The sequence below is a fragment of the Symphodus melops genome (genome assembly GCF_947650265.1).
Source record: "Symphodus melops genome assembly, chromosome: 12".
NCBI lineage: Eukaryota > Metazoa > Chordata > Actinopteri > Labriformes > Labridae > Symphodus > Symphodus melops.
This window is the reverse complement of record NC_136702.1, coordinates 22,508,316-22,532,064: the sequence shown is the minus strand read 5'-3', so window position 1 is coordinate 22,532,064 and position 23,749 is coordinate 22,508,316. Positions and strand designations below refer to the sequence as shown.

General features: G+C 43.0%; 5 protein-coding genes across 6 annotated transcripts in view; 2 read left to right on the top strand and 3 right to left on the bottom strand.

Annotated features, from left to right (window-relative positions):
- Positions 1–175: 175 nt before the first annotated feature.
- On the bottom strand, positions 176–4,041 carry adat3 (adenosine deaminase tRNA specific 3). The gene is made up of 2 exons (XM_079358479.1): positions 3,935–4,041; positions 176–1,345 (listed from the first exon to the last, which is right to left on the bottom strand). The coding sequence occupies exon 2, from the start codon at positions 1,328–1,330 to the stop codon at positions 269–271; it is 1,062 nt and encodes a 353-aa protein (XP_079214605.1). The 5' UTR covers positions 1,331–1,345; positions 3,935–4,041; the 3' UTR covers positions 176–268.
- Positions 2,455–3,162, bottom strand: alkbh6 (alkB homolog 6; the record flags this gene model as incomplete). The annotated part of the gene is made up of 1 exon (XM_079357989.1): positions 2,455–3,162. One exon carries the CDS (start codon positions 3,160–3,162, stop codon positions 2,455–2,457), a length of 708 nt encoding a protein of 235 aa, XP_079214115.1.
- A 192-nt stretch (positions 4,042–4,233) lies between the features above and the next one.
- Positions 4,234–7,149, top strand: osgepl1 (O-sialoglycoprotein endopeptidase-like 1). The gene is made up of 7 exons (XM_079358478.1): positions 4,234–4,652; positions 4,730–5,117; positions 5,208–5,412; positions 5,809–5,957; positions 6,525–6,655; positions 6,770–6,841; positions 6,970–7,149. Exons 1-7 carry the CDS (start codon positions 4,438–4,440, stop codon positions 7,052–7,054), a joined length of 1,245 nt encoding a protein of 414 aa, XP_079214604.1. The 5' UTR covers positions 4,234–4,437; the 3' UTR covers positions 7,055–7,149.
- Positions 7,150–8,057: 908 nt separating this feature from the next.
- On the bottom strand, positions 8,058–12,989 carry fkbp7 (FKBP prolyl isomerase 7). Its single transcript, XM_079356904.1, has 4 exons — positions 12,664–12,989; positions 12,099–12,250; positions 10,749–10,876; positions 8,058–9,385 (listed from the first exon to the last, which is right to left on the bottom strand). The coding sequence occupies exons 1-4, from the start codon at positions 12,891–12,893 to the stop codon at positions 9,224–9,226; spliced, it is 672 nt and encodes a 223-aa protein (XP_079213030.1). The 5' UTR covers positions 12,894–12,989; the 3' UTR covers positions 8,058–9,223.
- A 1,510-nt stretch (positions 12,990–14,499) lies between these two features.
- The window catches only part of LOC306832380 (glutaminase kidney isoform, mitochondrial-like), a 28,846-nt gene continuing 19,596 nt past the window's right edge, over positions 14,500–23,749 (top strand). The window contains exons 1-6 of one of the 2 annotated variants that reach the window (XM_079357024.1): positions 14,500–15,155; positions 19,311–19,404; positions 19,489–19,610; positions 20,814–20,943; positions 22,591–22,670; positions 23,413–23,576. In XM_079357024.1, the coding sequence (XP_079213150.1) occupies positions 14,836–15,155; positions 19,311–19,404; positions 19,489–19,610; positions 20,814–20,943; positions 22,591–22,670; positions 23,413–23,576 (910 nt within the window). In that variant the 5' untranslated portion in view covers positions 14,500–14,835. The remainder of the gene's footprint in view (positions 15,156–19,310; positions 19,405–19,488; positions 19,611–20,813; positions 20,944–22,590; positions 22,671–23,412; positions 23,577–23,749) is intronic. The other variant, XM_079357023.1, reaches the window with a different exon arrangement.

The window sequence follows — 23,749 nt, the reverse complement described above, 5'->3', positions numbered from 1 at the left end:
CGGCTGCAGCGGCTCACGGCTCGACCTCGTGCACTTTAAGGTCAATCATTTCTAATGTTGTATGACAGTTAAGGATTTCTATTCTACTTCTCTTCTAGACCTTTACACTCAGCAGCTCTTCCTTAAAGCGTGATCCACCTACAGGTGTACACGTCCTCTAATTACAATAACCACATCCATGTTCAACATTTTATTATAAAACAAGCCAAAGCTTTATTCCTTCCTCACACACGATAACTACAACACGCTTACGTGCCTGATGTCTTTCTTATCTCGTTTCCTGCAAACTCTCTTTGGAGATGCGCTCGTCTGAACTCTTCAGATCCTCGCACTGTTTCCTCAGGACTCCTTTGAAAACCTCAAATCGGTGGTTAAGGTCTTTCTGGGTGTGGATTTTATATTTGGTCCCCAACGCCCCGTCAGCAGACGCAGCGCCGTAGAAGACACGAGCGACTCTGGAGTGCACGAGCGCCATGGCACACATGACACACGGTTCTCTGGTCACGTAGAAGTCATACCCCGTGCATATGTAGGGCTGAGAGCTCGCCGCCGGCTCAGGATCTTTAGAGGTCGTGTCCGAGTTTGGTGCTGGACTAAATGAACAAGCAGGGTGTCCGTCAAAGGAGTAACATCCTCCACCTTGACTCCGAGCCACCAGGTCGATGCAGACCATCACGGCGTGGTGAAGAGGGTGGCGACCTCTGCAGTCATGACCCACCGCGATGATTCTCTCCTCCACGGGGTCGACCACCACCGCACCCACCGCCTCCATGCCCGACTCCTGCCCTGCCTTAGCTGCGTTCAGGGCACACGTCATGTACTTGTGCATGAGGGATTTCTGAGACGGGCCGAACAGCTCTCCTCTCAGGGCGACGGTCACCTGTTTGTCTTCATGAAAGGAGGTGGGCCAGTGTTTGGTCGCCAGCTCGAACTGGGGTCGGGTCAGAGGAGGGCGCGCAGGGACCTTAACCACAAAAGGTTCACCCAATCCATCAAAGTTAAGTCCATGTGAGGGGAGCAGGGACTGGATGGTGACCTCCTTCATGTCTGGAGCGTCGCTCACCAGGCACACCAGGACTTCCAGAGGGTGAGGACTTCCCTTCTCCTTCACCGCTCGGACCCTCTTGATGTGCTGAAGGCTGCTCAGCGGGTAAAGGCTGCTCAGCTCGCGGATCAGTCGAGATGTCTCCTTCTTGTTGACAACGGGTGCAGCAAACGCCTCTATTAGCTCCACGTCTTGTGATCGCTCATCTGACAGTACAGGATAAGCAACCCAGGAGTCGGAGGAGTCACACTCGGAGCCTTTCCAGCGTTTGGTCTGTGGCTCCATTGTTCTGCTGTTCTCCTGTGAGAAATGAGTTCACACCATAGTCAAACAAAATCCTGGGCATGTTGAGAGCAGAGCTGAGGAGGACAAAGACTTTCACAAACTAAACCAACAGCTTCCATTCACAAGACTCTTCAGAACTGATTTGCAATGATGTATTACTCTAAAAAAAAAAAAAGTGACCCAATGACCTATAATAAACCTCCACTCTCCATAAATCATCATTATTACACCACACACTTAAAAAAAAAACATACACATACTCGGGTTAATTCATGACACACTGGATGTGCACATTTATTGCAATCATCAATTTCCATGATGTATAATATTCAAGCAGGAAGTCTGGTGCAGGAGTATTTTGTTATTATTCTCAGTTTGTTACTTTGACATCGAGACCTGACCCAGTCCCACTTATCATCAGTCCATGTTTGACTGTAAGTGTTCTGTCAGAGCTCTTTGACATTTTAAGCACTTTTACTTGAATCTAAAACCATGTCTGCTGCTTATTTTATTTAAGTCAGTAAACTTAAATAGTTCAAGGCAATCGGTTTCCTCAAATAGTTTAAGTTGAACTAACTTGTCAGGTTTTACTCATCAGATGAAACAAAGCAAGCTTAAGTCGACCACTGTTATGAAAGCCTTGTTTGCACATTGTTGGACTTTTCTTTGTAGCCCTTTAATAAAACTCTAAAATAAGAAGAAGGTAGATGACCAAAAAATCACTATTTCATGGATGTAGTGCTGAAAAAAAAAAGTGACTCAATCAAAAACACAAACTTGTGTTCGACAATTTCAGAAATAAAATAATCATCCAAAAAGTAAACATCAGCTACACTTGTTTGTGTTGATAAGAAAATCGAATGTGGTCAAAGATTCTTAACGACACCACCGTGGTCAAAGATCCTCCTGGAAACATGTCAGACATAAACCATAAATCATTTTAACAGTTGTTAATAAGAGTACTTGATAATGTCCAGAAAGACGACTACAGCTCCAGGTGAGATCACGTGAGGCAGCACGTCATTTTAAGAAAGCTCTAGTAAAGACACATGGAAGATGTCATTCATAAAGCAGCACGGAGGAGAAGCTTGACATTAGTTAGTATCAGGACAAACAGTCTTTCTTCATTTCCTCCCCAACATGAATTTGGTTTTTATAACTTTCGGCACATGTCGTATGGTCAGCGACACTCTAGTGCCTCTGCTCAGCGTCTCTCCCACCAGAGCGCCCGCGGCGGACACGTTCACCACCTTGTCCGTCAGCGTGTCTTGGGAGCGGGGCCGGATGCCATGAAGGAGGCGCTGGTACATTTCATCCTGCAGGATCAGAAGACTGCGGGGCTTCACCAGCAGCGAGAGGAGGAAGCGGCTCTCCTCTGTCTGCGGTGCGTCGTCGTCCTCCAGGCTGCTGACTGGTGCGTAGAAGTCGAGGAGGGTGTGAGAGCCGAGGCTGATGGTGGTGACAGTCGGGTGGTAAAGAGGACCATCCTCATGTGGCATAATCCCCTCTCCTTGTTTGTACTCATTCACCAACACATGATTGGCTGTTTTGCCGCTGAATGCACCCAGAGCGGATATCTTCTCACAGTACGTGTGGAGCCAGTCGGGGATCTTTTCCGATAACATGCCTTTAGGATGTGGTAACCCTCCCCAGTTTTGAAGCCTTCTGCCCGACAGCTGGGTCCACTTGGTTTTTGGAGACCTGTACACCTGCTGAAGAAGGTAGGCCTCCTCATCCTCCGATATGAAATCTGGGATGTAATGCACCGTCGGTGGAGCATCTTTTATGATAAATTGCTTCAAATCCTCCAAAGTACGAGCAGAGTGCTCCATGCCTCCTTCAGAAAAGTCAACATGAAATGCTCATTAAAACCCAAGATTTTAAAAGGGCTCACACCGGCTAAGAGGGTTTACAGTCCCACAGCACTTTGAGGGAAATACAACAGGAAAAACTGGGACTGACATTAATCGACTGATCTCTACATGTCTGTGTAAGAGCAGAAGTATGAGCCTCAAACCCTGAAGTAAACTCTTTATGACTCTATAACAAGAAATACAAGGCAGCTACATATTCTAAATTAGTTTATAGTCTAAAACAAGTCCATCATTGCCTGTAATAACAGAGGATACCTGTTAGATTGTCTGCAGGTAAATAATGGTGCCTTTTTGCTCCTGTACTCTAAAAATACTGCAAATTCAAACTACGTATTAGCACATACTAATTAAACTTACAAATTGAGTTTTAAGCAGATTTTTCTTGTTAGTTTTTTTTTTGTGGTTTCCCTTTTTAATGATCCACCAGATCACCATTCACGGATGATCCCTCAATATTCAAGATAATTACAAGATAATACCAAGTAAAGTACAGTCAATTCAATTGTTACATACATGTTGTAATAAAAGGAGTGCCTGTTGTAAATGTAGGAGCAGCTTAACCAAAATCACCTCCGATATTCTGCTGTATTCGTGCTTCACTCTGTGGGTTGTCTAAAGTCCCACATTTCAGCGTCCCGTAAATGCAGCACACCCTCCGCAGTGTTTAACTATTAAAACTGTATAAAGACAAACTATCCTAACAACCAGTGACTTAAACACGACATGTTACCTCTTTTAAATCCGATGAAAACACAGTTTCCTCAATGCTCGGTGGTTAGCCTCTCCACTCCATGCTGGTCGACCTGTGCAGCGTCAAATGTCGTCCCCTGCGAACAAAGCAACGACTTCCTGACCTGTGCTTTTTCTTCTTCTCTGAAGCACTGTTCACATATTGATTTGGTAAATGTTTATATTCAATTCATCAGGCACATATAAGGTTTAATTTGTTACTCACATTTTTAATCCTGTATTTCAGACAGGTAGGAACTGAACCAGTGATTGGTTATAGACTTGTTTGAGCACGGAATTATTTACATGTGACGCAGTCCTCCGGCTTTAGGAGCGTTTGGGGCAAAGTGTCATAGAGCTTTCTGCTTTGTGTAGTATTTATTTTGTGTTTTCTCTTTCTTAGTTTGTTGCTCTGAAAGCTAATATGATGCTGTTTATATGTCAAAGTCAAGGTGAACCAAGGTGACGTCACTTTTACCTGAAAGCCCATTTTAAGTCAAGTTCATGGCTATGTTTCCTACTGAAGTGAAAATCCTTCAGAGGCTGCTGAAGCTCAGAAACACAGTTTGGTTGAGTCCTTCATGGGGAGGGGACAGGACTTGCTCCAGACTGGTTCTGGGCATCGAGACCAGCTGTGATGACACTGGAGCTGCTGTGCTGGATGAGAGCGGACACATCCTGGGAGAGTCTCTGCATTCACAGACTGAAGTCCATCTCAGGTGAGCTGTGCCCCTTCATCTGTCTTATTGGTTTAACGTGTGCTCTGACATTTCTTCTGTCCTCTCGAATACTGCAGGACTGGAGGGATCATCCCCCCGGTGGCACAGCAGCTCCACAGGGAACACATCGAGCGTGTGGTCCAGGAAGCTTTGGAGAGGAGCAATGTGGACCCGTGCCAGCTCTCAGCTGTGGCCACCACAGTGAAGCCCGGCATGGCCCTGAGCCTCGGCATCGGCGTGGACTTCAGTCGGAAGTTTGTGAGGCAGCACAACAAGCCGTTCATCCCCATCCACCACATGGAGGCTCACGCCCTGACCGTCAGGATGCTCCAGCCGGTCCCCTTCCCCTTTCTGGTTCTGCTGGTTTCTGGCGGTCACTCGCTCCTCGCTGTGGCTCGAGGAGTTGACGACTTTCTTCTCCTTGGTCACAGTCTGGATGTAGCTCCAGGGGACGCACTGGATAAAGTAGGACCTCCACTCTAAAATACGACTTTGAACACAGTGTTCCTTTTGTGACAACAACCAAACAAACAAATGTTCTTCGTGTATTCACAGGTAGCAAGACGTTTGTCGCTCATAAAACACCCACAGTGCTCCGGTCTGAGTGGAGGACGAGCGATAGAGCTGCTGGCAAAGGACGGCGATAGGACAAGCATCCCTTTAACCACACCGATGGGAAAAACACATGACTGCTGCTTTTCTTTCTCTGGGTTACGAAACCAGGTCACAATGATAATAAAGAAGAAAGAGGAAGAGGAAGGTAACGAGAACACACACACGGCCTATGAGCCCTTTTCCTGTCTTCAGAATCATTTTTATAGCAATCATTCTGATCTGATCAACTCACGTGTGACAATCATGAGATTGTTTTACTGTTTCAACACTTCTGCACAGAACATCATTATTTTACAGAATGGAAAGCAGCTGGGTGAAAACATTAAAAACATGATTGAATGTGTTGTAGATGTTGTATGAAATCTGTCAGCTTAGGTTAAAGTTTAAGTCATATTTGTCATCCATGTGTACAGAAACAGCGTGTTTATTTCTTTAATACTTTGCCTTTTTCTCAGCGTCAGTGTTGTGTGTTGACAGAAACCTTTGAAGAGCCTTGTGTTTTAAAAACGTCGACATGTCTCCTCTGTTTGTTCCTCTGCAGGTATAGAAGAGGGGGCGCTGTTGTCGTGCGTGAATGACATCGCCGCTGCCACGCAGCACACAGTCGCAACTCATCTAGCCAAGCGAACGCATCGGGCCGTGTTGTTCTGTAAAGCAAACAACCTGCTGCCATCCAGCAACCCCACCCTGGTGAGTGGCTCCCTGTGTATTCACTGTAAAGACTCACCCTTCAGAACAAGACACATCGATAGGTCGTTTTAAGGTCCCAAATGGGATCTTCTTATTCACAGATACAGCTTCAGATAACAGCACCAGATGCAGGTCTAGTGTTTAGGTCGTGCTGCGTGTACGGAGGCTGTACTCCTTCAGGTGGACGTCCCAGGTTCAAGTCCGGCCTGTGGCTTCTTTCCTGCATGTAATTCACTGTGCTCTCTCTCCCTGGTTTCCTACTCCGTCCTAAAGGCAAAGAGCCCCCCCAAAAAAATCATCTCGAAAAGGAACAACATAACATAATAATAATAAGAAGAAATGTATTTGTGAAGCTGTGTTTTAAGGAGCATAAATATACATATACAGTTTAAAAACCTTTCAAACTAAAACAAAATTTGACAGGGCAATATGACCAATTTTTACAAATTGTCCCAAAACAGGCTTGCTGTTGAGTGCTACAGACAGGCATTAATAACTCAAGGCTTATAATCAGACAACATTAAGAGCATAGCGTGAAAGATTTCCCTCATTACGTCTGTGTCACAGGTGGTGTCTGGAGGAGTCGCCAGCAATCAGTACATCCGCAAAGCTCTGACGGTCATCACTGAGAGGGAAGGAGTGAGCCTGCTCTGCCCTCCTGCCAAATACTGCACCGACAATGGAGTGATGATTGCATGGTGCGTTTACTGACTCTCGGTTAAACTTGAAGTTGATGCTTATCAAGCGAATTTGCCCCGATGTAGCGTTTGGTCACGATTTAAAAAAAACCCAACACATTTTATTTCAACCAGGAACGGTGTTGAACGCCTGAGAGAAGAAAAGGGGATCCTACCTCCAAATGTCGACGTCTGCTACGAGCCAAAGTAAGCAAACATCGAATAAAATTGTTTTTCAAATTTCCCATGCGAGTTAAAGGAAATACCAACCAAACTGCTCTGGTTGTATTTGCTGATTTAACCAACATTTGCTCACGTAAATTGTTGTTTTGCAGGGCACCTCTGGGAGTTGACATGACAGCAGAGGTCAGGGCAGCAGGGATCCAGCTCCCGTCAGTCAAGATAAAGATCCCCACCTGACACACTGTGTGCTTCTTACTGTTAAAGAGACTTCTGTCAGCCCTTGATTTCAACATTGTGTCTGTACTTTATATAAACAGCTATTTTGTCAGAAATGGTTTTGTTTTCTATTCGAAACAATAGAAGTATCATTTCAGTCATTTCACAGAATGAATCGTTTCCACTTATAGAAAGTGGTGGAAAATATGAAACAATAACCCTCCAATCATAAGTCATGTGAGCCCAACAGTTATACAAAGGGGTTTAAGCTGATTAAAAAAAACAGGAAATAAAGATGATTAGTGATTTCCTCCTGGTGGGTTCCACTATGTATTTATGAGTCCTACAGCATTCACGCCGAATAAGGAAAAAAACCTGAATGTTAACGTGTTGAGGTTGAAGGCACCAACAAGCAGAGGCGCTGGACAGAGGCAAGGCAGACAGGCAACTTCTTAGGGGCCCAGACCAGTAGGGGTCCCGCCGGACACATTTCAAAGTAAAGCAGCGAGCCATGATTTGCAGATTGTGCTGACAGTATGAAACCTCCCTAAGGGAGTCTGTCTTACAGCATTATTCACTGAAAGCTGGTTGGAGGGCCCACAAAACTGATGTTTGTCTTGGGCCCCGACAGACTCTAGAATCACCACCTACTTTCAATTATTTAAGAAAAGAAAACGGCAAAAGCAAAATTACACATCCATGATGATGACACAATGATGATTGAGTGGGCGACAAAAAAAGACCAAGTCTGCGCACCAGAAGCTGCTCTAATTCAAAGTGAATGTAAATCCTCATCACATGTAACGTTACGGGCCCTCGCTCTTCATCAGACATGAACAAGTGAGGATACTGAAGTAAAACATTTTGAGGTAAACGCTTGCACATTTGGATGGATAAACACTTCCCTCTAGTGGTTAGTTTTTGTTATTGCACCCTCCACACAGGTGGGATCTGCTTCAGTAATCAACCCAATAATGACAAAATAAAATACATTTATTCAGGAACAATCAGCAGAAAACACTGATGTCAGAATGTGCAATACTTGGACATCATGTTAGTGTTCGAACATTTCAGTAAAGAAAGGAACAGAACCAGATCAGGTTTATCCTCTCTCCCTTTATACTTTCACAAACGTAATGCAAAACCTTTGTCTATGTTGGTTGACAGCCATTAAATCAGCAGTATGAGTAAAGGGGAGACAAGCATCCTAACTGTGACACACTATTGTTTTTACGTGTTTTATTAATGGCATCATATATCAGCTTGATACAGTGATGGGTAGAACATCAGCTGGATAAAGGTGAATGATAATAAACCACAGATGTAAAAAAAATGTGTAAACATGTCTGACAAAGACACAGAGCACAGCCATGGTCTGTTCAAACCTCTGCGTCACAGCCACATTATCTTGATCATTGGCTTGTTGTACTGTAAGGGAGTGATGAAGGTCATTTCTCCATAAATACACATTTACACTCCTGTAATAATGCAGATTAAAGGGCGGGAAATCCACAGGCAAAAAAAACAAAAAAAACTCCCTGCTCTTCTTGTCACTGATTGGACCACATGGTGCAATTCTCTTTTGTTGTCTTTGTGCTGCAAGATTAAATGTGTGTTCAATAAAACACTTCAACAAACAAACAGGAGGGAGAGAAACATCCCAAACGCTCAAAATGAGTGGCATTCTCACAAACATCTAAGTTTTACGAATCCTTTCTGAATCGTTTATTACGTGGTGCTGAAAACAGACTGACCAGCCTGCTTCGAAAGCTCTCTTTTATTTCATGTCTGCTTTTTACAACGATCCACCCTGAAACTACTCAGAGAGGTTCAACTACAGAGGAGGCTGCAGCTCCAGCATGTTGGAGACTCTTACACAATATATCAGTAAACAGGTCTGATATGTAAAACCAAGTGTGTCTTTGTGATAATCACTGAAATAATGTTTGAACAATAATAAGATTTCCAACCGAACAGGAGTAATAATGACTGCTTGTTTTTGGAGTTAGGCACTTATTGAAGCGACACTAAAAGAGTTTCAGTTTTCACTGAGCCAGAAGTGATGTAGCCTGTAAACTTAAATAACTAAAAACAACAAATAGAAACACATTCAAAGGATGTAAGAACATTCACGTACACTTGTTTTCTCTCTCAGTAACTCAAAGCAGATAAACGGTGCTGCATCAAACACTAGAGCTCGTCATGCTGATAAATATTATACTCATTCGCACTGATCACTCCGTTTTTGTCTTTGTCGTTCTTGTGGAAAATATCGGCCATGATCTTCTCGTAGAAGGGGTCATCGTTTGGCTTCCCTCCTTTTTCATACTGCAGTTTCAAGTACTCTTTCACCTGGGAAAAAAAAAACATGTGTTCATTTCTGCAGCACTGTAGCTCTGCTGGATCTTCATTAGAAAGAGTGCGTTCAGTTCATCCTTCATATGTTCAGTTTCTGCCATCTGGAGCTTCTCAGACTCCACAAAACAAAACAAAAAACTCCTCTGAGAACTGAAATCTGTCTTCTACACTGTAGAGAGTGGTTATTTGCACAGTGCGTTAAGTGAGTGTTTTTAATTTGTACAGTTCTGTGTTTCATGCATGCATCTCATCTCTGCTCATCCTTTTGACCCTTTAGAGACAAATACACTTATTTATTGATCGGCTGGAATAATAAACAACAGGCATACGTTGTATTTCTACAACTGTGCTCTTACATAATCAGTCCTGTTTGACGAGCTACAGATTGCATTAGTGCTGAATAATTAGCATGTGATTTATTTCTTTTGTGATTTATGTAGTGAGCTGTCATGACTCTAGATGTGGACTTGCGACCCTTCTGTTGGTGAAATAACATTCCTTCATCGGTAAGTATAACGTAGAAAATGATTTATAAATGAAGGTTTCCCTGTATGTATTTAGTCTTGATACTGGCGTGGTCACACCGCTGTGAAGAATAGCTCGGAGGACTACAAGAACTACAGCCTGACAACTCTCTCGTACAACAAAAGGAAGTTTATGACGCAAAGATAAGAGAAATCAAACGCGCCTCTTTGATGCTGAATGATCGATGAGGAAAGGTAACTTTGGTTCACAGACATTTTTGTTATTTATAAGAAGTTTGAAGCTCTCGTCTTAGAACAGAAGAATCATCAGTCATGATGTAAAAACAACCTCATAATAAACCAGTTTGACTTTTAGAACAGTTGCTGGTTTGATGTGTGCTCCTGCACACACTGTTCAGTTACATAAAATCAATGTAGGAATAGCAGCTCATTTCCCCGATTGGCCCAGAGCCAACTTTATCAGACAAGTCATCTGTTTATCATGCCGTCATCCTTTCTTCCTTTTCGATTATCGGCCAATAGGAGCTTATCCACTGACGAGCTGTATCGGATCATTTTATCGCAGATACGCGCTGATATTACGAGATTTATTCACCAGTTGACATTTCATTTATGTTCCGTTAAATTAAACGAGCTGTTCTCTGTCACCAGCAGAGGGCGCTATACGGATCATTACAAGCATGATCACTCTTCAGAGTGTCAGACACATAAACACAATAAATGTGTGAATCTACTGAACATGTATCTCGACAGATTGAAGATCGATCGAAGAAAGATATCCGATTTATCCAAACCTTTTTTTTCTCTCCAATATCAATAACAATATCAGGATCATTCCCATGAATCCCATATCGGTCGACCCTGCTTCTTACCTCCTCCTTTGTCAGAGCCTTGTCTTTATCACTGTCCATCTCTGCAAAAGCCTCCATGCTGCGCGGCCCCCTGGTCACAGAGTACACCTCCACCTGAAATACCACTGTAGCATTGGGCGGCACCGGATCTGCACATCAAGATTGTAAAACATCACAGGCTATTAAAATGCCCCAATCACATCTCAATGCTGTCGACGTGTCAGGGAGGAATATCTTTACTAACTGTATCTGACTGGAGCTGTCAGAAGACAGTTCAGCTATATCTGCACTGGAAAATGTATAGGACATAATCCATACATATTAATGATAATAAGTGACATAAGCATTGATTTTTAACACTACACGTATAAAGCATTGTTACCGTCACTCTCTCACTGGTTACTGTATTCAGACCAGAGCCTGGATGCTCATTTATTCTGCTCTATCGTGGCTAACAGGAAGCCTTGTGAGTCTATCATCCATCATCGATGCCTGCCCTGCTTTATTGTCTATTTAACTCTAAATGTGGAAGAAATGAAAAAAAAGAAAAAGAAAAGAATATCATGCTGTGTTAAAGGAGACTTAGCCCAGAGGTTTAAACCAAACGCTTGTTATAGGAACAGTTTTTAGAGTGAAGAAGACAGCAGCACTCAGCCAACAGGAGATAAACATGTGCATGTTTGTAATTCAAACGGCTCCAGAAGCAATAAAAGCATGCACAACCTGCAAACCCCCAAGTGAGGAGACGACACAACCATCAGATCACCCTGCACTGCGTGATCTCCAACATTCAACGAGCCCAGTTTTGGGAGGATTCCTTGTCTATAGTTAACTAGCTGTTAGTCAAGTTTCTGAAAGTGTTTCTATGCATGCGAGGAAGTAGAAAGTAGAGACCTGTAAACCTGTGTGCATGCTTCACAGTACATGCCAGGCGAGGACGAGGAACAAGCACTGTGTGGTGGTGTGAGACCTTTTCAACTAAAGAGCTGTAAAAGAAGACAAGACAGCATGAAGGCAGCTTGGGGGAAAAAAACAGGAACACATAAAACACCTGATATTAACATGTGTTTGCATATGCATGTTCCGTATGTATATTTACTTTGTTTTTTGAAGCTCAAAAGTAAGCTTTGAGAGTGTTTGCAGCAAAACATTTTATTTTCTATTGTCACACATTTTGTTCCAGGTCTTAAACACACAAAAACTCCCAGCTCTCCTCTAATGAAATCATAGTAATTACTGAGACCATGAACATTTCACGTTATTAAAACTGCATCAATAACAATTTAATTTAATTGTACAGTGAAGCAATATTCATCAAATATGTAGAGCTGTAAAAAAACAAAAAAAACAGGGACTGTTGTATTTACTCACCTTTGCCCTTTTCACCAAAGGCCAGGGAAGGTGGAACTGTGATTTTTCGTTTCTCTCCAACACACATATCTGTCATCCCGATGTCCAGGCCCTTGATGATTTGTCCAACACCCAGCACAAACCACTGAGGGTGGCCATCTTTGTCCGACCGACTACAACAGAAACAATACAAAAAGACATTCACAAACAAGGAATATACAGCTGCTTACTGAATCTGAAGATGCATGGGCGGATCTTTCAGCCCCCTTTATTCTTCTCTCATGGGAATATTCCTACAGTCCCTGAACGCTTCATGGATCCAGGTGAAGACTGCTGACATGTAGAAGTCTTCAATCATATAAGAATTAACTGTATGTCACTGAATTTCAGAGGTTCATGGGCTCACTTTACACATACATGAATAATAATTAGCCTTTGACTTGGTATGTAAAGTGAAGCCTCCAGTGACCATTGATCACTCACTTCAGCTCCACAATAAGAGAGTCAAAAGGTTTCTGCATGTAGACTGTCAAAGCATTAAGTGACCCTTGTAAAGATGATTTCATTTCCCTTTCAAAGCACCAACCTGCAGTAGAACTGGGTGCCTTCCTTGGCCAGGTACCCGTCATAGTGCGCGTTGACCAGGTCTCCTCTCTTGCTCTTTGGGCTGCACTGCTCGGGCTTGAATAAAACTTCAATCTTGACCTCTCCGTCCGGATTATCTGCAGCAGCAGAGACAGAGCACAAAGTGATCTGTGAGGAGACAAAGAGGCACAGCGCGCAGCTCAACAACTTCCACATCATTCCGCTCTGCATTCGTGGCAACTTCTGAAGAGTGACGTTTGGAGACAGCAGACGACGTGGAGAGCTGTTGCAAGAATCAGGGAATTGTGCTGCCCTGAACAAAGGCTGTCAGGGACTTCCCTTTTTTGTGTGTGTGGTAAAAGAACACGCCTTCTTCACAATATCAGGCCCAGTACTTGCAGCCCATGGGCCCAGGACATAGTCGAGGCCCTACCCTGACGTCCTTCATTGGACCAGAGAAGCTCTCTGGAGGCGCAATCTGCCTGACAGACTCAGTTTAGGGCAAAACATGCCCACAGTCCAAAACTACAGCTAAAACTCTAATATTTACAGTCTACGATGAAACTGTTGATCTGTGTAGGTTATGTGATTTCAAAACTGTTAGTGGAAAATGCATACAATGTTTAAAACACAATATATTTAATATCTGTGCACACGTAAAAAAAGTGATAATCCTTTATTGATCACCAGCGGGGAAATGAAAGTGTTAATGCAGTAAAGGGAAGAAGAATAGCCTATCAAGTGAAATGTATTATGTATTTACAACTATTATAAGCAAGTATTAATTAAACTACGAACCATTTTAGATCTTAACTATACACTAAAAACTACAAAGGGTATTGAGACATATTAAGTGATAAATTGAGTCTAAAGTGACAAGAGTTGAAATAAGGTGACAAAAGCAAGTAATAAATACCAAAATAATCATGTAGAAGTAATATGACATGACAGAGTCCCGGGTATGTCAGTGGTCATGATGAAGACAGACTGCTGCTGTAGTTTGATGACTGGAAACACAAAGGAGCGCCTGAGGAGGAAGAGACGATGGATAAAGGGATGAAGACGTGAAAATATAAAAAGACAGCTGAAAATATATAGACGATAATTTTAAGTGTTTTCATGTTTAGCATACTAAATATCGACAATATTAAACAAATGTATTGGGTAACAGATTGGATGTTGATATGACTTTGGGTTAATACAATAAATCAGTAAAAAATAACCCCAGTGTATAAAACTAGAAGCAGATACTGGTAGCTTGTATTGCTTAAAGTTCCTGTTTCCAACAGAAGTGTATTTTCAGTACAATGAATTGTCAGGTGGACAGGAAGACGCTTGCTTGTATGTAACATAAGATACACAGATATTACTATTAAAATACATTACAGTAATTATAGCCTTTGTGATTGGTTTCATTGTGTCTATGATTTGTAATAATAGCACAAGGGATAATTTAATTTAAACAGACATTATTTACATTGAAGTACATATCTGGGATATTCTTCTAATGTATATCCTCCTAGACACTGTATCAATGTTAATATTGTTACAATTTTGTATATTTCTGTATGTTTAAATATATTTACTGTGGATTATGTTTTCATGTGTAATACCTGTCTAACCTGCTGTTATTACATATCAGGGTGAATAAAGTTATCATTTATCTAAAATATAAAACTGTGTTGGTACAATGACAACCATCATAATTAACTGAAAAATATTATTATTATTAATTCAATAATAGTAATAATAATAATGATAATAGTAATAATAATAATACAGTAATAATACAGTAGTACATTTTATCTATAGGCAGTAAAGGGTGCAGCGGTCATGGCCATATCAATGACATTGTAACAGGCTACAGAAGTCTGGACTAGGAGGTTCAATATTCCTACTGTCTGAAACGCAACCATGACGGGTTTTGTTGGATATGAAGATGCTCCAATAGGGTGCCATAATCGGTCTTTGAAGGCGGGACCTCACCTCGTCTCCACCAATAGCAGCGGCGGGGCGTGTGATGCTCTTCTATTTATCTTAGGACGCCGGCATCTGTGAGTCATCGGCGCTCAGACTCTCAACGTGCTTCGAGACAGTTCTTCACTCACCTTCAGCTTTTACGGGATTTATTTGGAGCTACGACTTTATCTCTTATTGGATTGACAGGATTGAGATGTTACAGTTTAGGTCCCCGACAGTGCTGAAGCTGTTTGAAGCCACCCTCAAGCATCCCTTGTCCGGCTCTAGACAGAAGACGTGGTTGCCGACCCGCCGCCGCTGCTTCGGCACCGCCTCCGTTGATGTCAGATCTCCGTCTACTCAACTGAAGATCTTCCATGCCGCTGCCGCTGCCGCGCGCCGCCCCGCTCTGCGCGCCGCGCCCTGCGCCGCCCCGTTCCGCCGCTCGTACTGTGCGAAAACTGAAGGCGCCGTCGAGCTGGACGAACAACTGAAGAAGAAGGATGGTGTCAGCACTGAAACAGGCAGCGACAAGTAAGTTTCAAGTTCTATTTCTAGTTTTCCATAAACTGTCTGACTGCATGGTATGAAGGTAAGACAGGCTGTGTGACGCATGTTGGCACGAGCGGATGTAACGTCACAAACGCTGTGTTACAGCTGCACAACATGCTGCAGCTCTGCGTAATAAGCTCATTTAACTTCAGGGATTTTATTCACGAATCAAACACCTACAAAAGAAATAACATCCAGCATCATATTGTTAATCTGAGAGCTGGTTTACTGTAAGGGCCTATTACAGCAGGTCAGCCACACAACCATGTTACAACCTGTTACTACAGGCCAAGCCTCCCACTAACTTTATAACTTTAACCTTCTTTGAGCTACTTGTAAGTTGTACCTAAACCAACCATAGTTATAATTTTCAGCAGACATTCACAGGCTTTGTTTGACACTGTCTGTTTCTCCCTATGTGGGTGTCCTTCGCAGCGGGGGGGGGGGCACTCACCTGTGAAAGTGCAGCAGTGTTTGAAAGCAGGATCAGGGTCTGGGTCAGTGTCAAGATCAGGGTTTAAACTGAAAACAAAAGCACTCAATTAGGTCTGCAATGGAGTTTACCCCCCTCCCGGCTGTGTGGCAGACATTGAAGCTAAATACATTCAACAGTATCTAAAAGTGATCCTGGGCCAACTGTGGAACAAAACCTTTAGGATATCTGTTTCTTTCTGTCTTATTTGGTTGGTTCTAATTAATTAATAGTCTTTGTTGAGTGGTTAAGACGTGTCTGTTTGGAGATCAGTGCGTGTAAACTGGGTTGTATGACATGTTCTAGTGGTTTCTATGACCTCCCACTCAATTCTCATTTTGAAGTGGCAGCTCCAGGATACTGACCCTGATGAGCCTGCAGGGGAAATCCACTTTGACCTGCCTCTCAATTATCATGAACATACTGTACATACATTTTCTAAGGCAGTGATAATACCATATTGTCTGCAGATAGATAGATAGATAGATAGATAGATAGATAGATAGATAGATAGATAGATAGATAGATAGATAGAGAATTTCAAGAAAACAAAGAGCATGACACAGAAAAAGTCGACTCTTAATCACCCAGATTGAGACACAATAAAGGAGCTTGAACCAAAACAGTTTTTTGTTTTTAGCAGCTTTAAGAGGAGAAGCTGCCAGTAAGAGTCTGGCAAGCTCTCCCAGTACATATCTGAGAGAGGGAACGCTGCTCCAGTCTGATCCTGCCGTGACTCGTCATGAGGCCCTCCATTTTTTTGCAGTGCAACGTGAACTTTTTAAACGCTGAAAAAAATAGCAACGTCTTTTCCCAGCCGGAGGGATAAACACAGAGAAACAGCCTCCTCCTTCATCAGAGGCTGAGGAGCATGCCAACATGTACACATGTTCACATGTCCTCATTCACATTTTGTTCTCAACAGTGTGGGGGTGAGTCCTGTGATTCATACTTCATGAGTCACCAGCACGTGATGAGAAGGGCTCGTTGACCAGCTTGATGACGATGACTCACGAGATAAACCTCTGCAGGGAATGTGATTTATCAATTATGAAACAGTCACTTTCACGACTACTCTTATCATTATTATGGACTTGAGCGTGACGACTCTATCAGTGACAAACTGTAGAGATGAACGCTTTAAGCAGTGAATAAAGAAGGTCTCACTCCTGGCCTCACACAGAAAGCTTTACTCAAAGTGCTTCTTTGAATCACAGCCAAATAAAAAGTGAAAGATGTCCCTCTATTGATCCAGATCAAAAGACGGAGAGGATGGACTTTTCTCATAACTGGGGGGGTTTCCCCATAATATGTGACCTGTAATGGTCCTTTCACTTAAACAGTGTATTGCATTCTATGCCCATCATCTTGACGTCGATCGTAATGAAAGGCTCTTTGGATGCGGCCTGTTTTGAAACAGTTAGACCACTGGAACGAGAGGTTCATTGAAGTGTATACTTATCTGACTGCAGTATGATTCTTTAAAATACTTCACAGTGATCCCAGTGTGGGCTGTTACTCCTCCGGTGTATCAACAAGGACTGCACGTTTCCAGGACACGCTCAAAGTGTTCTGCTTACACCAGCGAGCCGCCGCACTAACACAAATGGACTGAGCCATCTGCCTGTGAGCAGGAGGAAGGTTTTAACTGAACAAATGTAGAAAATCAAAGTGTTGACTGTACTCCATGGATCTGTTTGCCCAGTTCAAACACACTCTGCTGGATTGCTTATTTAGTTCACTTCACACGGGCTGCTGAGAACATGGAACAGGCCCACTTCATTCACATCTGGGAGGGATTGCATGTTCAGGGGACAGATGTTTAAAACATTTAGTAACAAGTTGTGGAGTTATTCAGATTTTAAGTGGTGTTTTCTTTGTTTTTCTTAGTACTTTAAATGCATTGTAAATTCCACTCCACCTCTTTGTAAGTTCATCTCTTATTAAAGGATCGATGGTCTGATGACCAATACGTTCATCTTGATGTGTAAAATTGGCCCTTAACTGGTGAAGCACCTCCTCCTTTACCTTAATGATCCGTCCACTCGCTGCACAAAGTGACGGCCATGTGGGCCCTCGAGCGTCTCACAGCAGAACACGCCTGCAACACAAACACACTTCCCTCACTAAAGACAGTGTTGGTGGTTAATGAGCGATTCACAAGCGTGGACCTATTCTCAGTCCCAGCTGCATCCTAAAACACTTGTTGAGTATGGTTTTGCAGAGATATGTAAATGGTCTTGATTGAATAATGATAGTGTCTTTTTCTTTCTTTCTTTTATCTAGCTGCTTTTTGGACGAGCCCTTGTAGTGGCAGATGTCAGGTCAATAACACTCCCTCTGAATTATACATGCCTGACAAGCAGCATTTTAGTCAATCCTGGTTTGTTTGCACATGTTCTGGCACAGTTACCTGGGCTGTATGTGGAGTGTTTACACTGTGCAGAGCAGGAGATGTGACAAAAGCAGAGGAGATGAAGGCAGGAAGGAGGAGCCGACTGAATACTGGAATTTCATGTGCTGATGTAGACAGTGTGCACTTACACAGCTAACGCCCCAGTGCTGGAGCGTCTATTCTGTGCACATTTTAAACACCAGTGAAGTCATTTACTTCCGGGGACACACTTGGCTTTTCATAGAATTTCCATCTTTGAATTAATGGCACCATTGAACAGCATTAGCGCCTCTTTAATGGCGTGCCTGACCTTGGGACAGAGAGCATACTGGAGCACAATGTCAGACCACTTTGAATGATTGAAATCGCTGCAGACCACGCTGCTGCTGTGTCATGACCAGCGTGTGAACACACCACAGTGTTGGCTTTATTAATCCAAGAGCCACAGAGGGCCGGGCAGGCGGATATAGACGGAAGAATTCCTGGAATTTGGAGCCAGTCAAACACTGCTTCCGACTCTATGACTGATGGAGGGCTTCTGGGAGCGGCACTGATCTCCTGCAAGCTTGGACACATTTGCAGATTGTTACGAATGAAATAATTCATCTTCTACTCTGATTGTTCACATATTTATATTTTTTATAAATATACATTACAAACTGAATCATGTGCCGATATCGGTCATTTAGATAAGTTACCTCTAGATTCAATCACTTTGGATTAAAATGGTTTTGGGTATAACCATATTTGGTGTCATTTATATGATTCATACTATATATACGATACTATATTCTCCCTTTTTGAAATGTATGAAAATCTGCTTTTCACTGTCTCATCAGGGAGCGCTGCCAACGACAAACGTGTAGAAGAAATGTGCTTTATTCACGAAACACTTTGACCCATCTGTTCTCCAAACTCACAGTCATATCAGTGTCTTATTGTTGACACTTTGATTGTCAGCTTTGAGTAAGCGGTCTTCAAATCCCTCGCTTAATGTGTTAAGGCTGTATAACGAGCCTGAGATAAGCTAGGTGAGACTGGCAGTAGAGGTGAGACTAGGCTTTGCACAGCTCGTATTAAAGGTCAATCCTCTGACACATTAATGAACCCCCAAAGGAAACATACTCTATGCACTGTTTCCCCTTCTTTTCTAAATATATGAACTCTAGAAAAGATTTACTGTGAAAAGTGTCACCAAAGCTTTCTTTTTCGTACCTTCATACGATTTGAAGTGCTGTGTCTCATAAACGTGTGTTTGTGTCTGATGTAGGAGGAGAGCAGGAATTCTCCCGAGTTTGGAGGACTTGCTCTTCTACGCAGTCGCTGAAGGTCAAGAGACGATTCCTGTCCATAAATTCCTCACGGTAAGTTCTGCTTTGTTCTGTTGTGGAGGTGCGCTATCACCAAGTTGTCTGTTTCTACTCCAACCTTTCTCTTCTTTGTTTAAGGCGCTTAAAACGACTGGACTCCGCACAGGAGACCCCAGACTGAAGGAGTGCATGGACACACTGAAAGAGACTCTGAAGAACACAGCAGACGGCATCACGCTGGACAGACATCTTTTCAAGAAGTAAAGATCGTCACTTCTTCTGTTTTCTATCTGTGTCATCTACACCAATCATAGTGCTGCTTTTCATTACCTTTCTTTCCAAAGAACCTTTGCAGTATTTCCTGCCTCAAACAGCATTTTCTACATCTCGATGAGCATATTTTTCACTGCAAATTCAAACTAACTTGCTTGTTTAAATTTGCATATTGCATTAATGCAAAAAAAATATGTTCCATCGGCACATGAGATCCTGCTTTTTATTTAGCCAGAAAAAAATACAGAGTAATAGAAACTATTAAATTTCACATTAAAATCCAGCCGTTATGTGGTGCCCCGTGTGAGGAGGCTTCAGACCTCTAAGTGGGCAGCCCAGGGTTCAGACCCATGTTTTCTCTTTTGATTTATTTTTTGGCCTTTTTAGCTTTTATTGGAAAGTAGACAGAGACAGAAATCAGGAAGAGAGAGTGGGGATTAAAATGGAGCTACAGGCTGGATTTAAACCCAGGCCACCCACGTTGAGGACTACAGCCTCCATACATGGGGGCATGCACATTAACCACTGGGCCCAGGTCTTATTTAAACTGACACAAAAGCCCCCAAAATAAATCTTTAAAATAAGAGAAAATGCAAAAATTGAAAAAGAAAGCGGTTGCTTTCTTCTCATGGTGGTAGTAATGATCCTATGATGATTGTTAACATTCAGGTCAGAGTCCATATCAGTTATCAGGTACAGTAATGAAAGAAAACCTGAATTACCCTCAGAGAAAATTCTTTGCCTTTCTTCATGATAATAAAAAATATGATAGTTTTGTCGACAGGAAGTTAATCTCGAGTGTTCAGTTTCACTTCCTCTCGCCTGTGCTGCCAGTCTGAAACAGTATTGTCCTATGAGTTTCAGATGAAGGCCTCAGGGTTTGTTTTTTAGGTTTAGATGGTTTTGTTTCCCTTTGAGTCTGAAATGTAAGTAAGACATGTCACTGAAACCTGAAGATATCACAGACACTCAGTGGTTTCCTTCAGTCAGTCATTACTTACTGAACGGATTCATGTTGGATCAAACAGCAGCCGATCAATAAGTTATGATGAAAATTCTTCATCAGCAACTTTTAATGAACATTTGAAGAAGTTTGTCACACTTCACAGTTGCAAACTTGGTTGACAAACTTTTCTTCAGCTGCATGCAGTCACAATGTTTTAGCATGCTATCTGTGGTTTATTCATCAGGTGTGTCCAGAGCAACATTGTCCTGCTCACTCAGGCCTTCCGCAAGAAGTTCGCCATCCCAGACTTCCAGTCCTTCTCCTCCCATATTGATGAGCTTTATGAGGGGGCCAAAAATCTCTCTGAAGGGCAGGTGTGTCCTTACGTCCATGACTCTTTGTTTTCTTCAATATCATCATTTTTGCCCACACAGATATGTTACCTTCAGACTCTGCCAACAGGCTGGTTTTTGTATCTGCATCTGTCTTTGATTACACAGACAAAATGGAAACCACTCATCTGATCGACTTGATAAGAAAAATCCAGCTCAGGCTCATGTTAAAGGATCGTAGCAGTGTTCCCAGCAGATACCAGTGCAGCCTCTGTTTGCTGTATGTGGCCGCTGCTAAGATGTACAGACAATAAAAAAGAGAAGAGCAAAGTCGGAAACGTAAATCCTGCTTTGGTTTCCCACATTATATTAACCTCTAACAACGAAAACAACGCTGGAGGCCAACAGACCTGACATTAGTCACAGAAATAAAACCCCTGAAGACACTTTGACTCACTGAACAGGGACAGCACTGTGGACTTAATGCAGGGGTGTCAAACTCCAGTCCTGGAAGGCCGGCTTCCTCAGACTGTTAGACGTCTCCCTGCTCGGACGCAGCTGAATCCAATGAGTGACTCGTTATCAGGCTTCTGCAGAGCTTGATGACAACACATTGGTTTAAAGCAGGTGTGTTAGAGCAGGGAGACGTCTAAAAGTCTGAGGAAGGCCGGCCCTCCAGGACTGGAGTTTGACACCTGTGACTTAATGTTTGCTGAGCCAGATCCTGTGCTCGGGATTTTTGCACGCTCCACCAATTCAATAGCGTACATGTAAACTTAATGAAACAGAACCATTGGTTATATTATTCTTTAGTCATGCTTTTCCTGTTTTAAAGACTTGAAATATCTTCCTAAATTTCCTGAGGGAGTCATCCCAAAAGGATCAATAAAGTTCAGTCTAAGTCTAACTGCTGTACAAAACAGTGTTAGCATGCAGGATTCAACCAGGTATCTATATAGCAGACTGAGTCAGGGTTGTCATGATACCAGGGCTTTAAACAGGACCACAGTGCTCCTTGAAATCTTTGTTTTGATGGTAGATTTGCACAGCTCGTTACGTGACAGTGCTCAGTCCTTTTCTTTCACAGCAACGTCTGTTGAAACTGAGAAGCTTTTTGAATCTGTCAACCTTTAATATAATAGAGACTGTAAAGTTTAGAAATAAATGGTGACTTAAAGCATTTAATGTGTGACACCACCAGACTGAGCACACGTCTGACTGAGAGCTCAGCATGCATCACAGCTGCAGCCCATGAGAACACAGTCATGTACTGTAGAGCAGGTTAGAGACTTTACTCTTTGATATCTGAATCTGGAGCAGAATCAAAGTCATGATGACCGGACGTCAGCTGAACTGATGGGTTATGTATGATCAGTTACATGAGCGCAGGCATGTCGAAACGGCCACACAGACCCCAAGCAAGCGCTTCACCGCTCAGCATTTATGAAATACTTCAATGACACCTGCACATCTCTCAGCTCTCCAGAGTATCTTTCAGAGCTAAGCTAGAGACACACATTGCTTTAATGTGGATTCACACGTGTGTGTGGATTAGTCCTCTGTGGTCTTTAGACCAGGACTTGACCTTTGTGTATTGTCAGCAGTGTTAGCTTTCCCCTGAAGCCTGAGCCTCGGCAGACGTCAGCGGTGTAAGGCGACTCTCTTTCAGCTGCCTCTCCTCTCTTTCAGGTCGCAGACTACATTCCTCAGCTCGCCAAGTTCAGCCCCGACCTGTGGGCGATCTCTGTGTGCACGGTGGACGGACAGAGGTGAGAGCAAGCGTTAGAATACGAGCCAATCACGTTGATATTCCAGAAATATCTTTAAAATGTCAGCTCTGTGTTGGGTGTGAGTTCGGCCTTCTGTTGGGTAAACAGTCTCCAAATGGCCTCTGGTGGTTTCAGTCGGGGATCCGAGCTGGTTTTCTATTTATTTAAACTGCATACCAGAAACTCATCATGTCTGTCAGCATTAGGTGAAAGGTTAGCTTCTGACCTTCAAACAAAACCCGCTTCACTCTGTAAAATGTGGTTATAGTGAAGGGCCACATGATGATCACAGAGCCTCACACAGGGCTGTGAAGCCCGAGGTTAGACTTGAAGGAACACCTGCGTGTGCACCATAATCTACCATCATTTACTGCTTTACAGTGCACAGGTGTTTTTTTCCAGAGACCAAACTAGAACAAGTAGTCACTTCAAAATATTGTGAAATGATGTCAGCGGGTGTTTTGATCAGGCCGCTCTCTGATAGGCCGTTGTGAAATTCCACGGGTGCGTATACTCCCTCTGTTTGTGTTGGAGAGGAAGTCGTAAAGATAAGGTAGCGACCATCAGAACATGTGGTTGTGTCATCGTGCTGTGACGCTCTGTCACTGATGTTTACTGCTTACCCTGAACACACAAACCTGCGCCTGTAGCATCTCTCCTATCGTCAGCTCACTTTGAGTTTTTTTACTTTTAGACTGCTGCACAGCTTCTTCTGATCTTACTCTACATCTTTTTTTTGCAGACACACGGTAGGAGACACCAAGGTGCCCTTCTGTTTGCAGTCCTGCGTCAAACCACTCAAGTACGCAGTGGCAGTTCATGACTATGGCACGGAGTACGTCCACAGTTTCATTGGAAAGGAGCCCAGTGGTCTGCGCTTTAATAAACTCTTCCTGAATGACGACGGTGAGCCTTTTTCTCCTCCTCCTTGATCTTTTCACACAGTCCCTCAAAGAATACTTCATAAATATATCATCCCTGTTTCTCTGAGCTGCTGCAGCAGAGGCCTCATGAGAGTTTGAGTGTGTAAAGTGTCCTTCGTGATGTCGCGGGGCTTTGACCCTGAGCTGTCATTAGGT

Bases quoted from the DNA above. Each gene is read 5' to 3' on its own strand.
- fkbp7 (XM_079356904.1), bottom strand. From the start codon at position 12,893: ATGCAGAGCGGAATGATGTGGAAGTTGTTGAGCTGCGCGCTGTGCCTC. The intron at 10,877-12,098 runs GTGAGTAAATAC...CTTGATGTGCAG, and splicing joins CTTTGGTGAAAAGGGCAAAG to ATCCGGTGCCGCCCAATGCT. The intron at 9,386-10,748 runs GTAAGAAGCAGG...TTTTTTTCCCAG, and splicing joins AGGCTCTGACAAAGGAGGAG to GTGAAAGAGTACTTGAAACT.
- osgepl1 (XM_079358478.1), top strand. From the start codon at position 4,438: ATGGCTATGTTTCCTACTGAAGTGAAAATCCTTCAGAGGCTGCTGAAG. The intron at 4,653-4,729 runs GTGAGCTGTGCC...CGAATACTGCAG, and splicing joins CAGACTGAAGTCCATCTCAG to GACTGGAGGGATCATCCCCC. The intron at 5,118-5,207 runs GTAGGACCTCCA...GTGTATTCACAG, and splicing joins CAGGGGACGCACTGGATAAA to GTAGCAAGACGTTTGTCGCT.
- adat3 (XM_079358479.1), bottom strand. From the start codon at position 1,330: ATGGAGCCACAGACCAAACGCTGGAAAGGCTCCGAGTGTGACTCCTCC.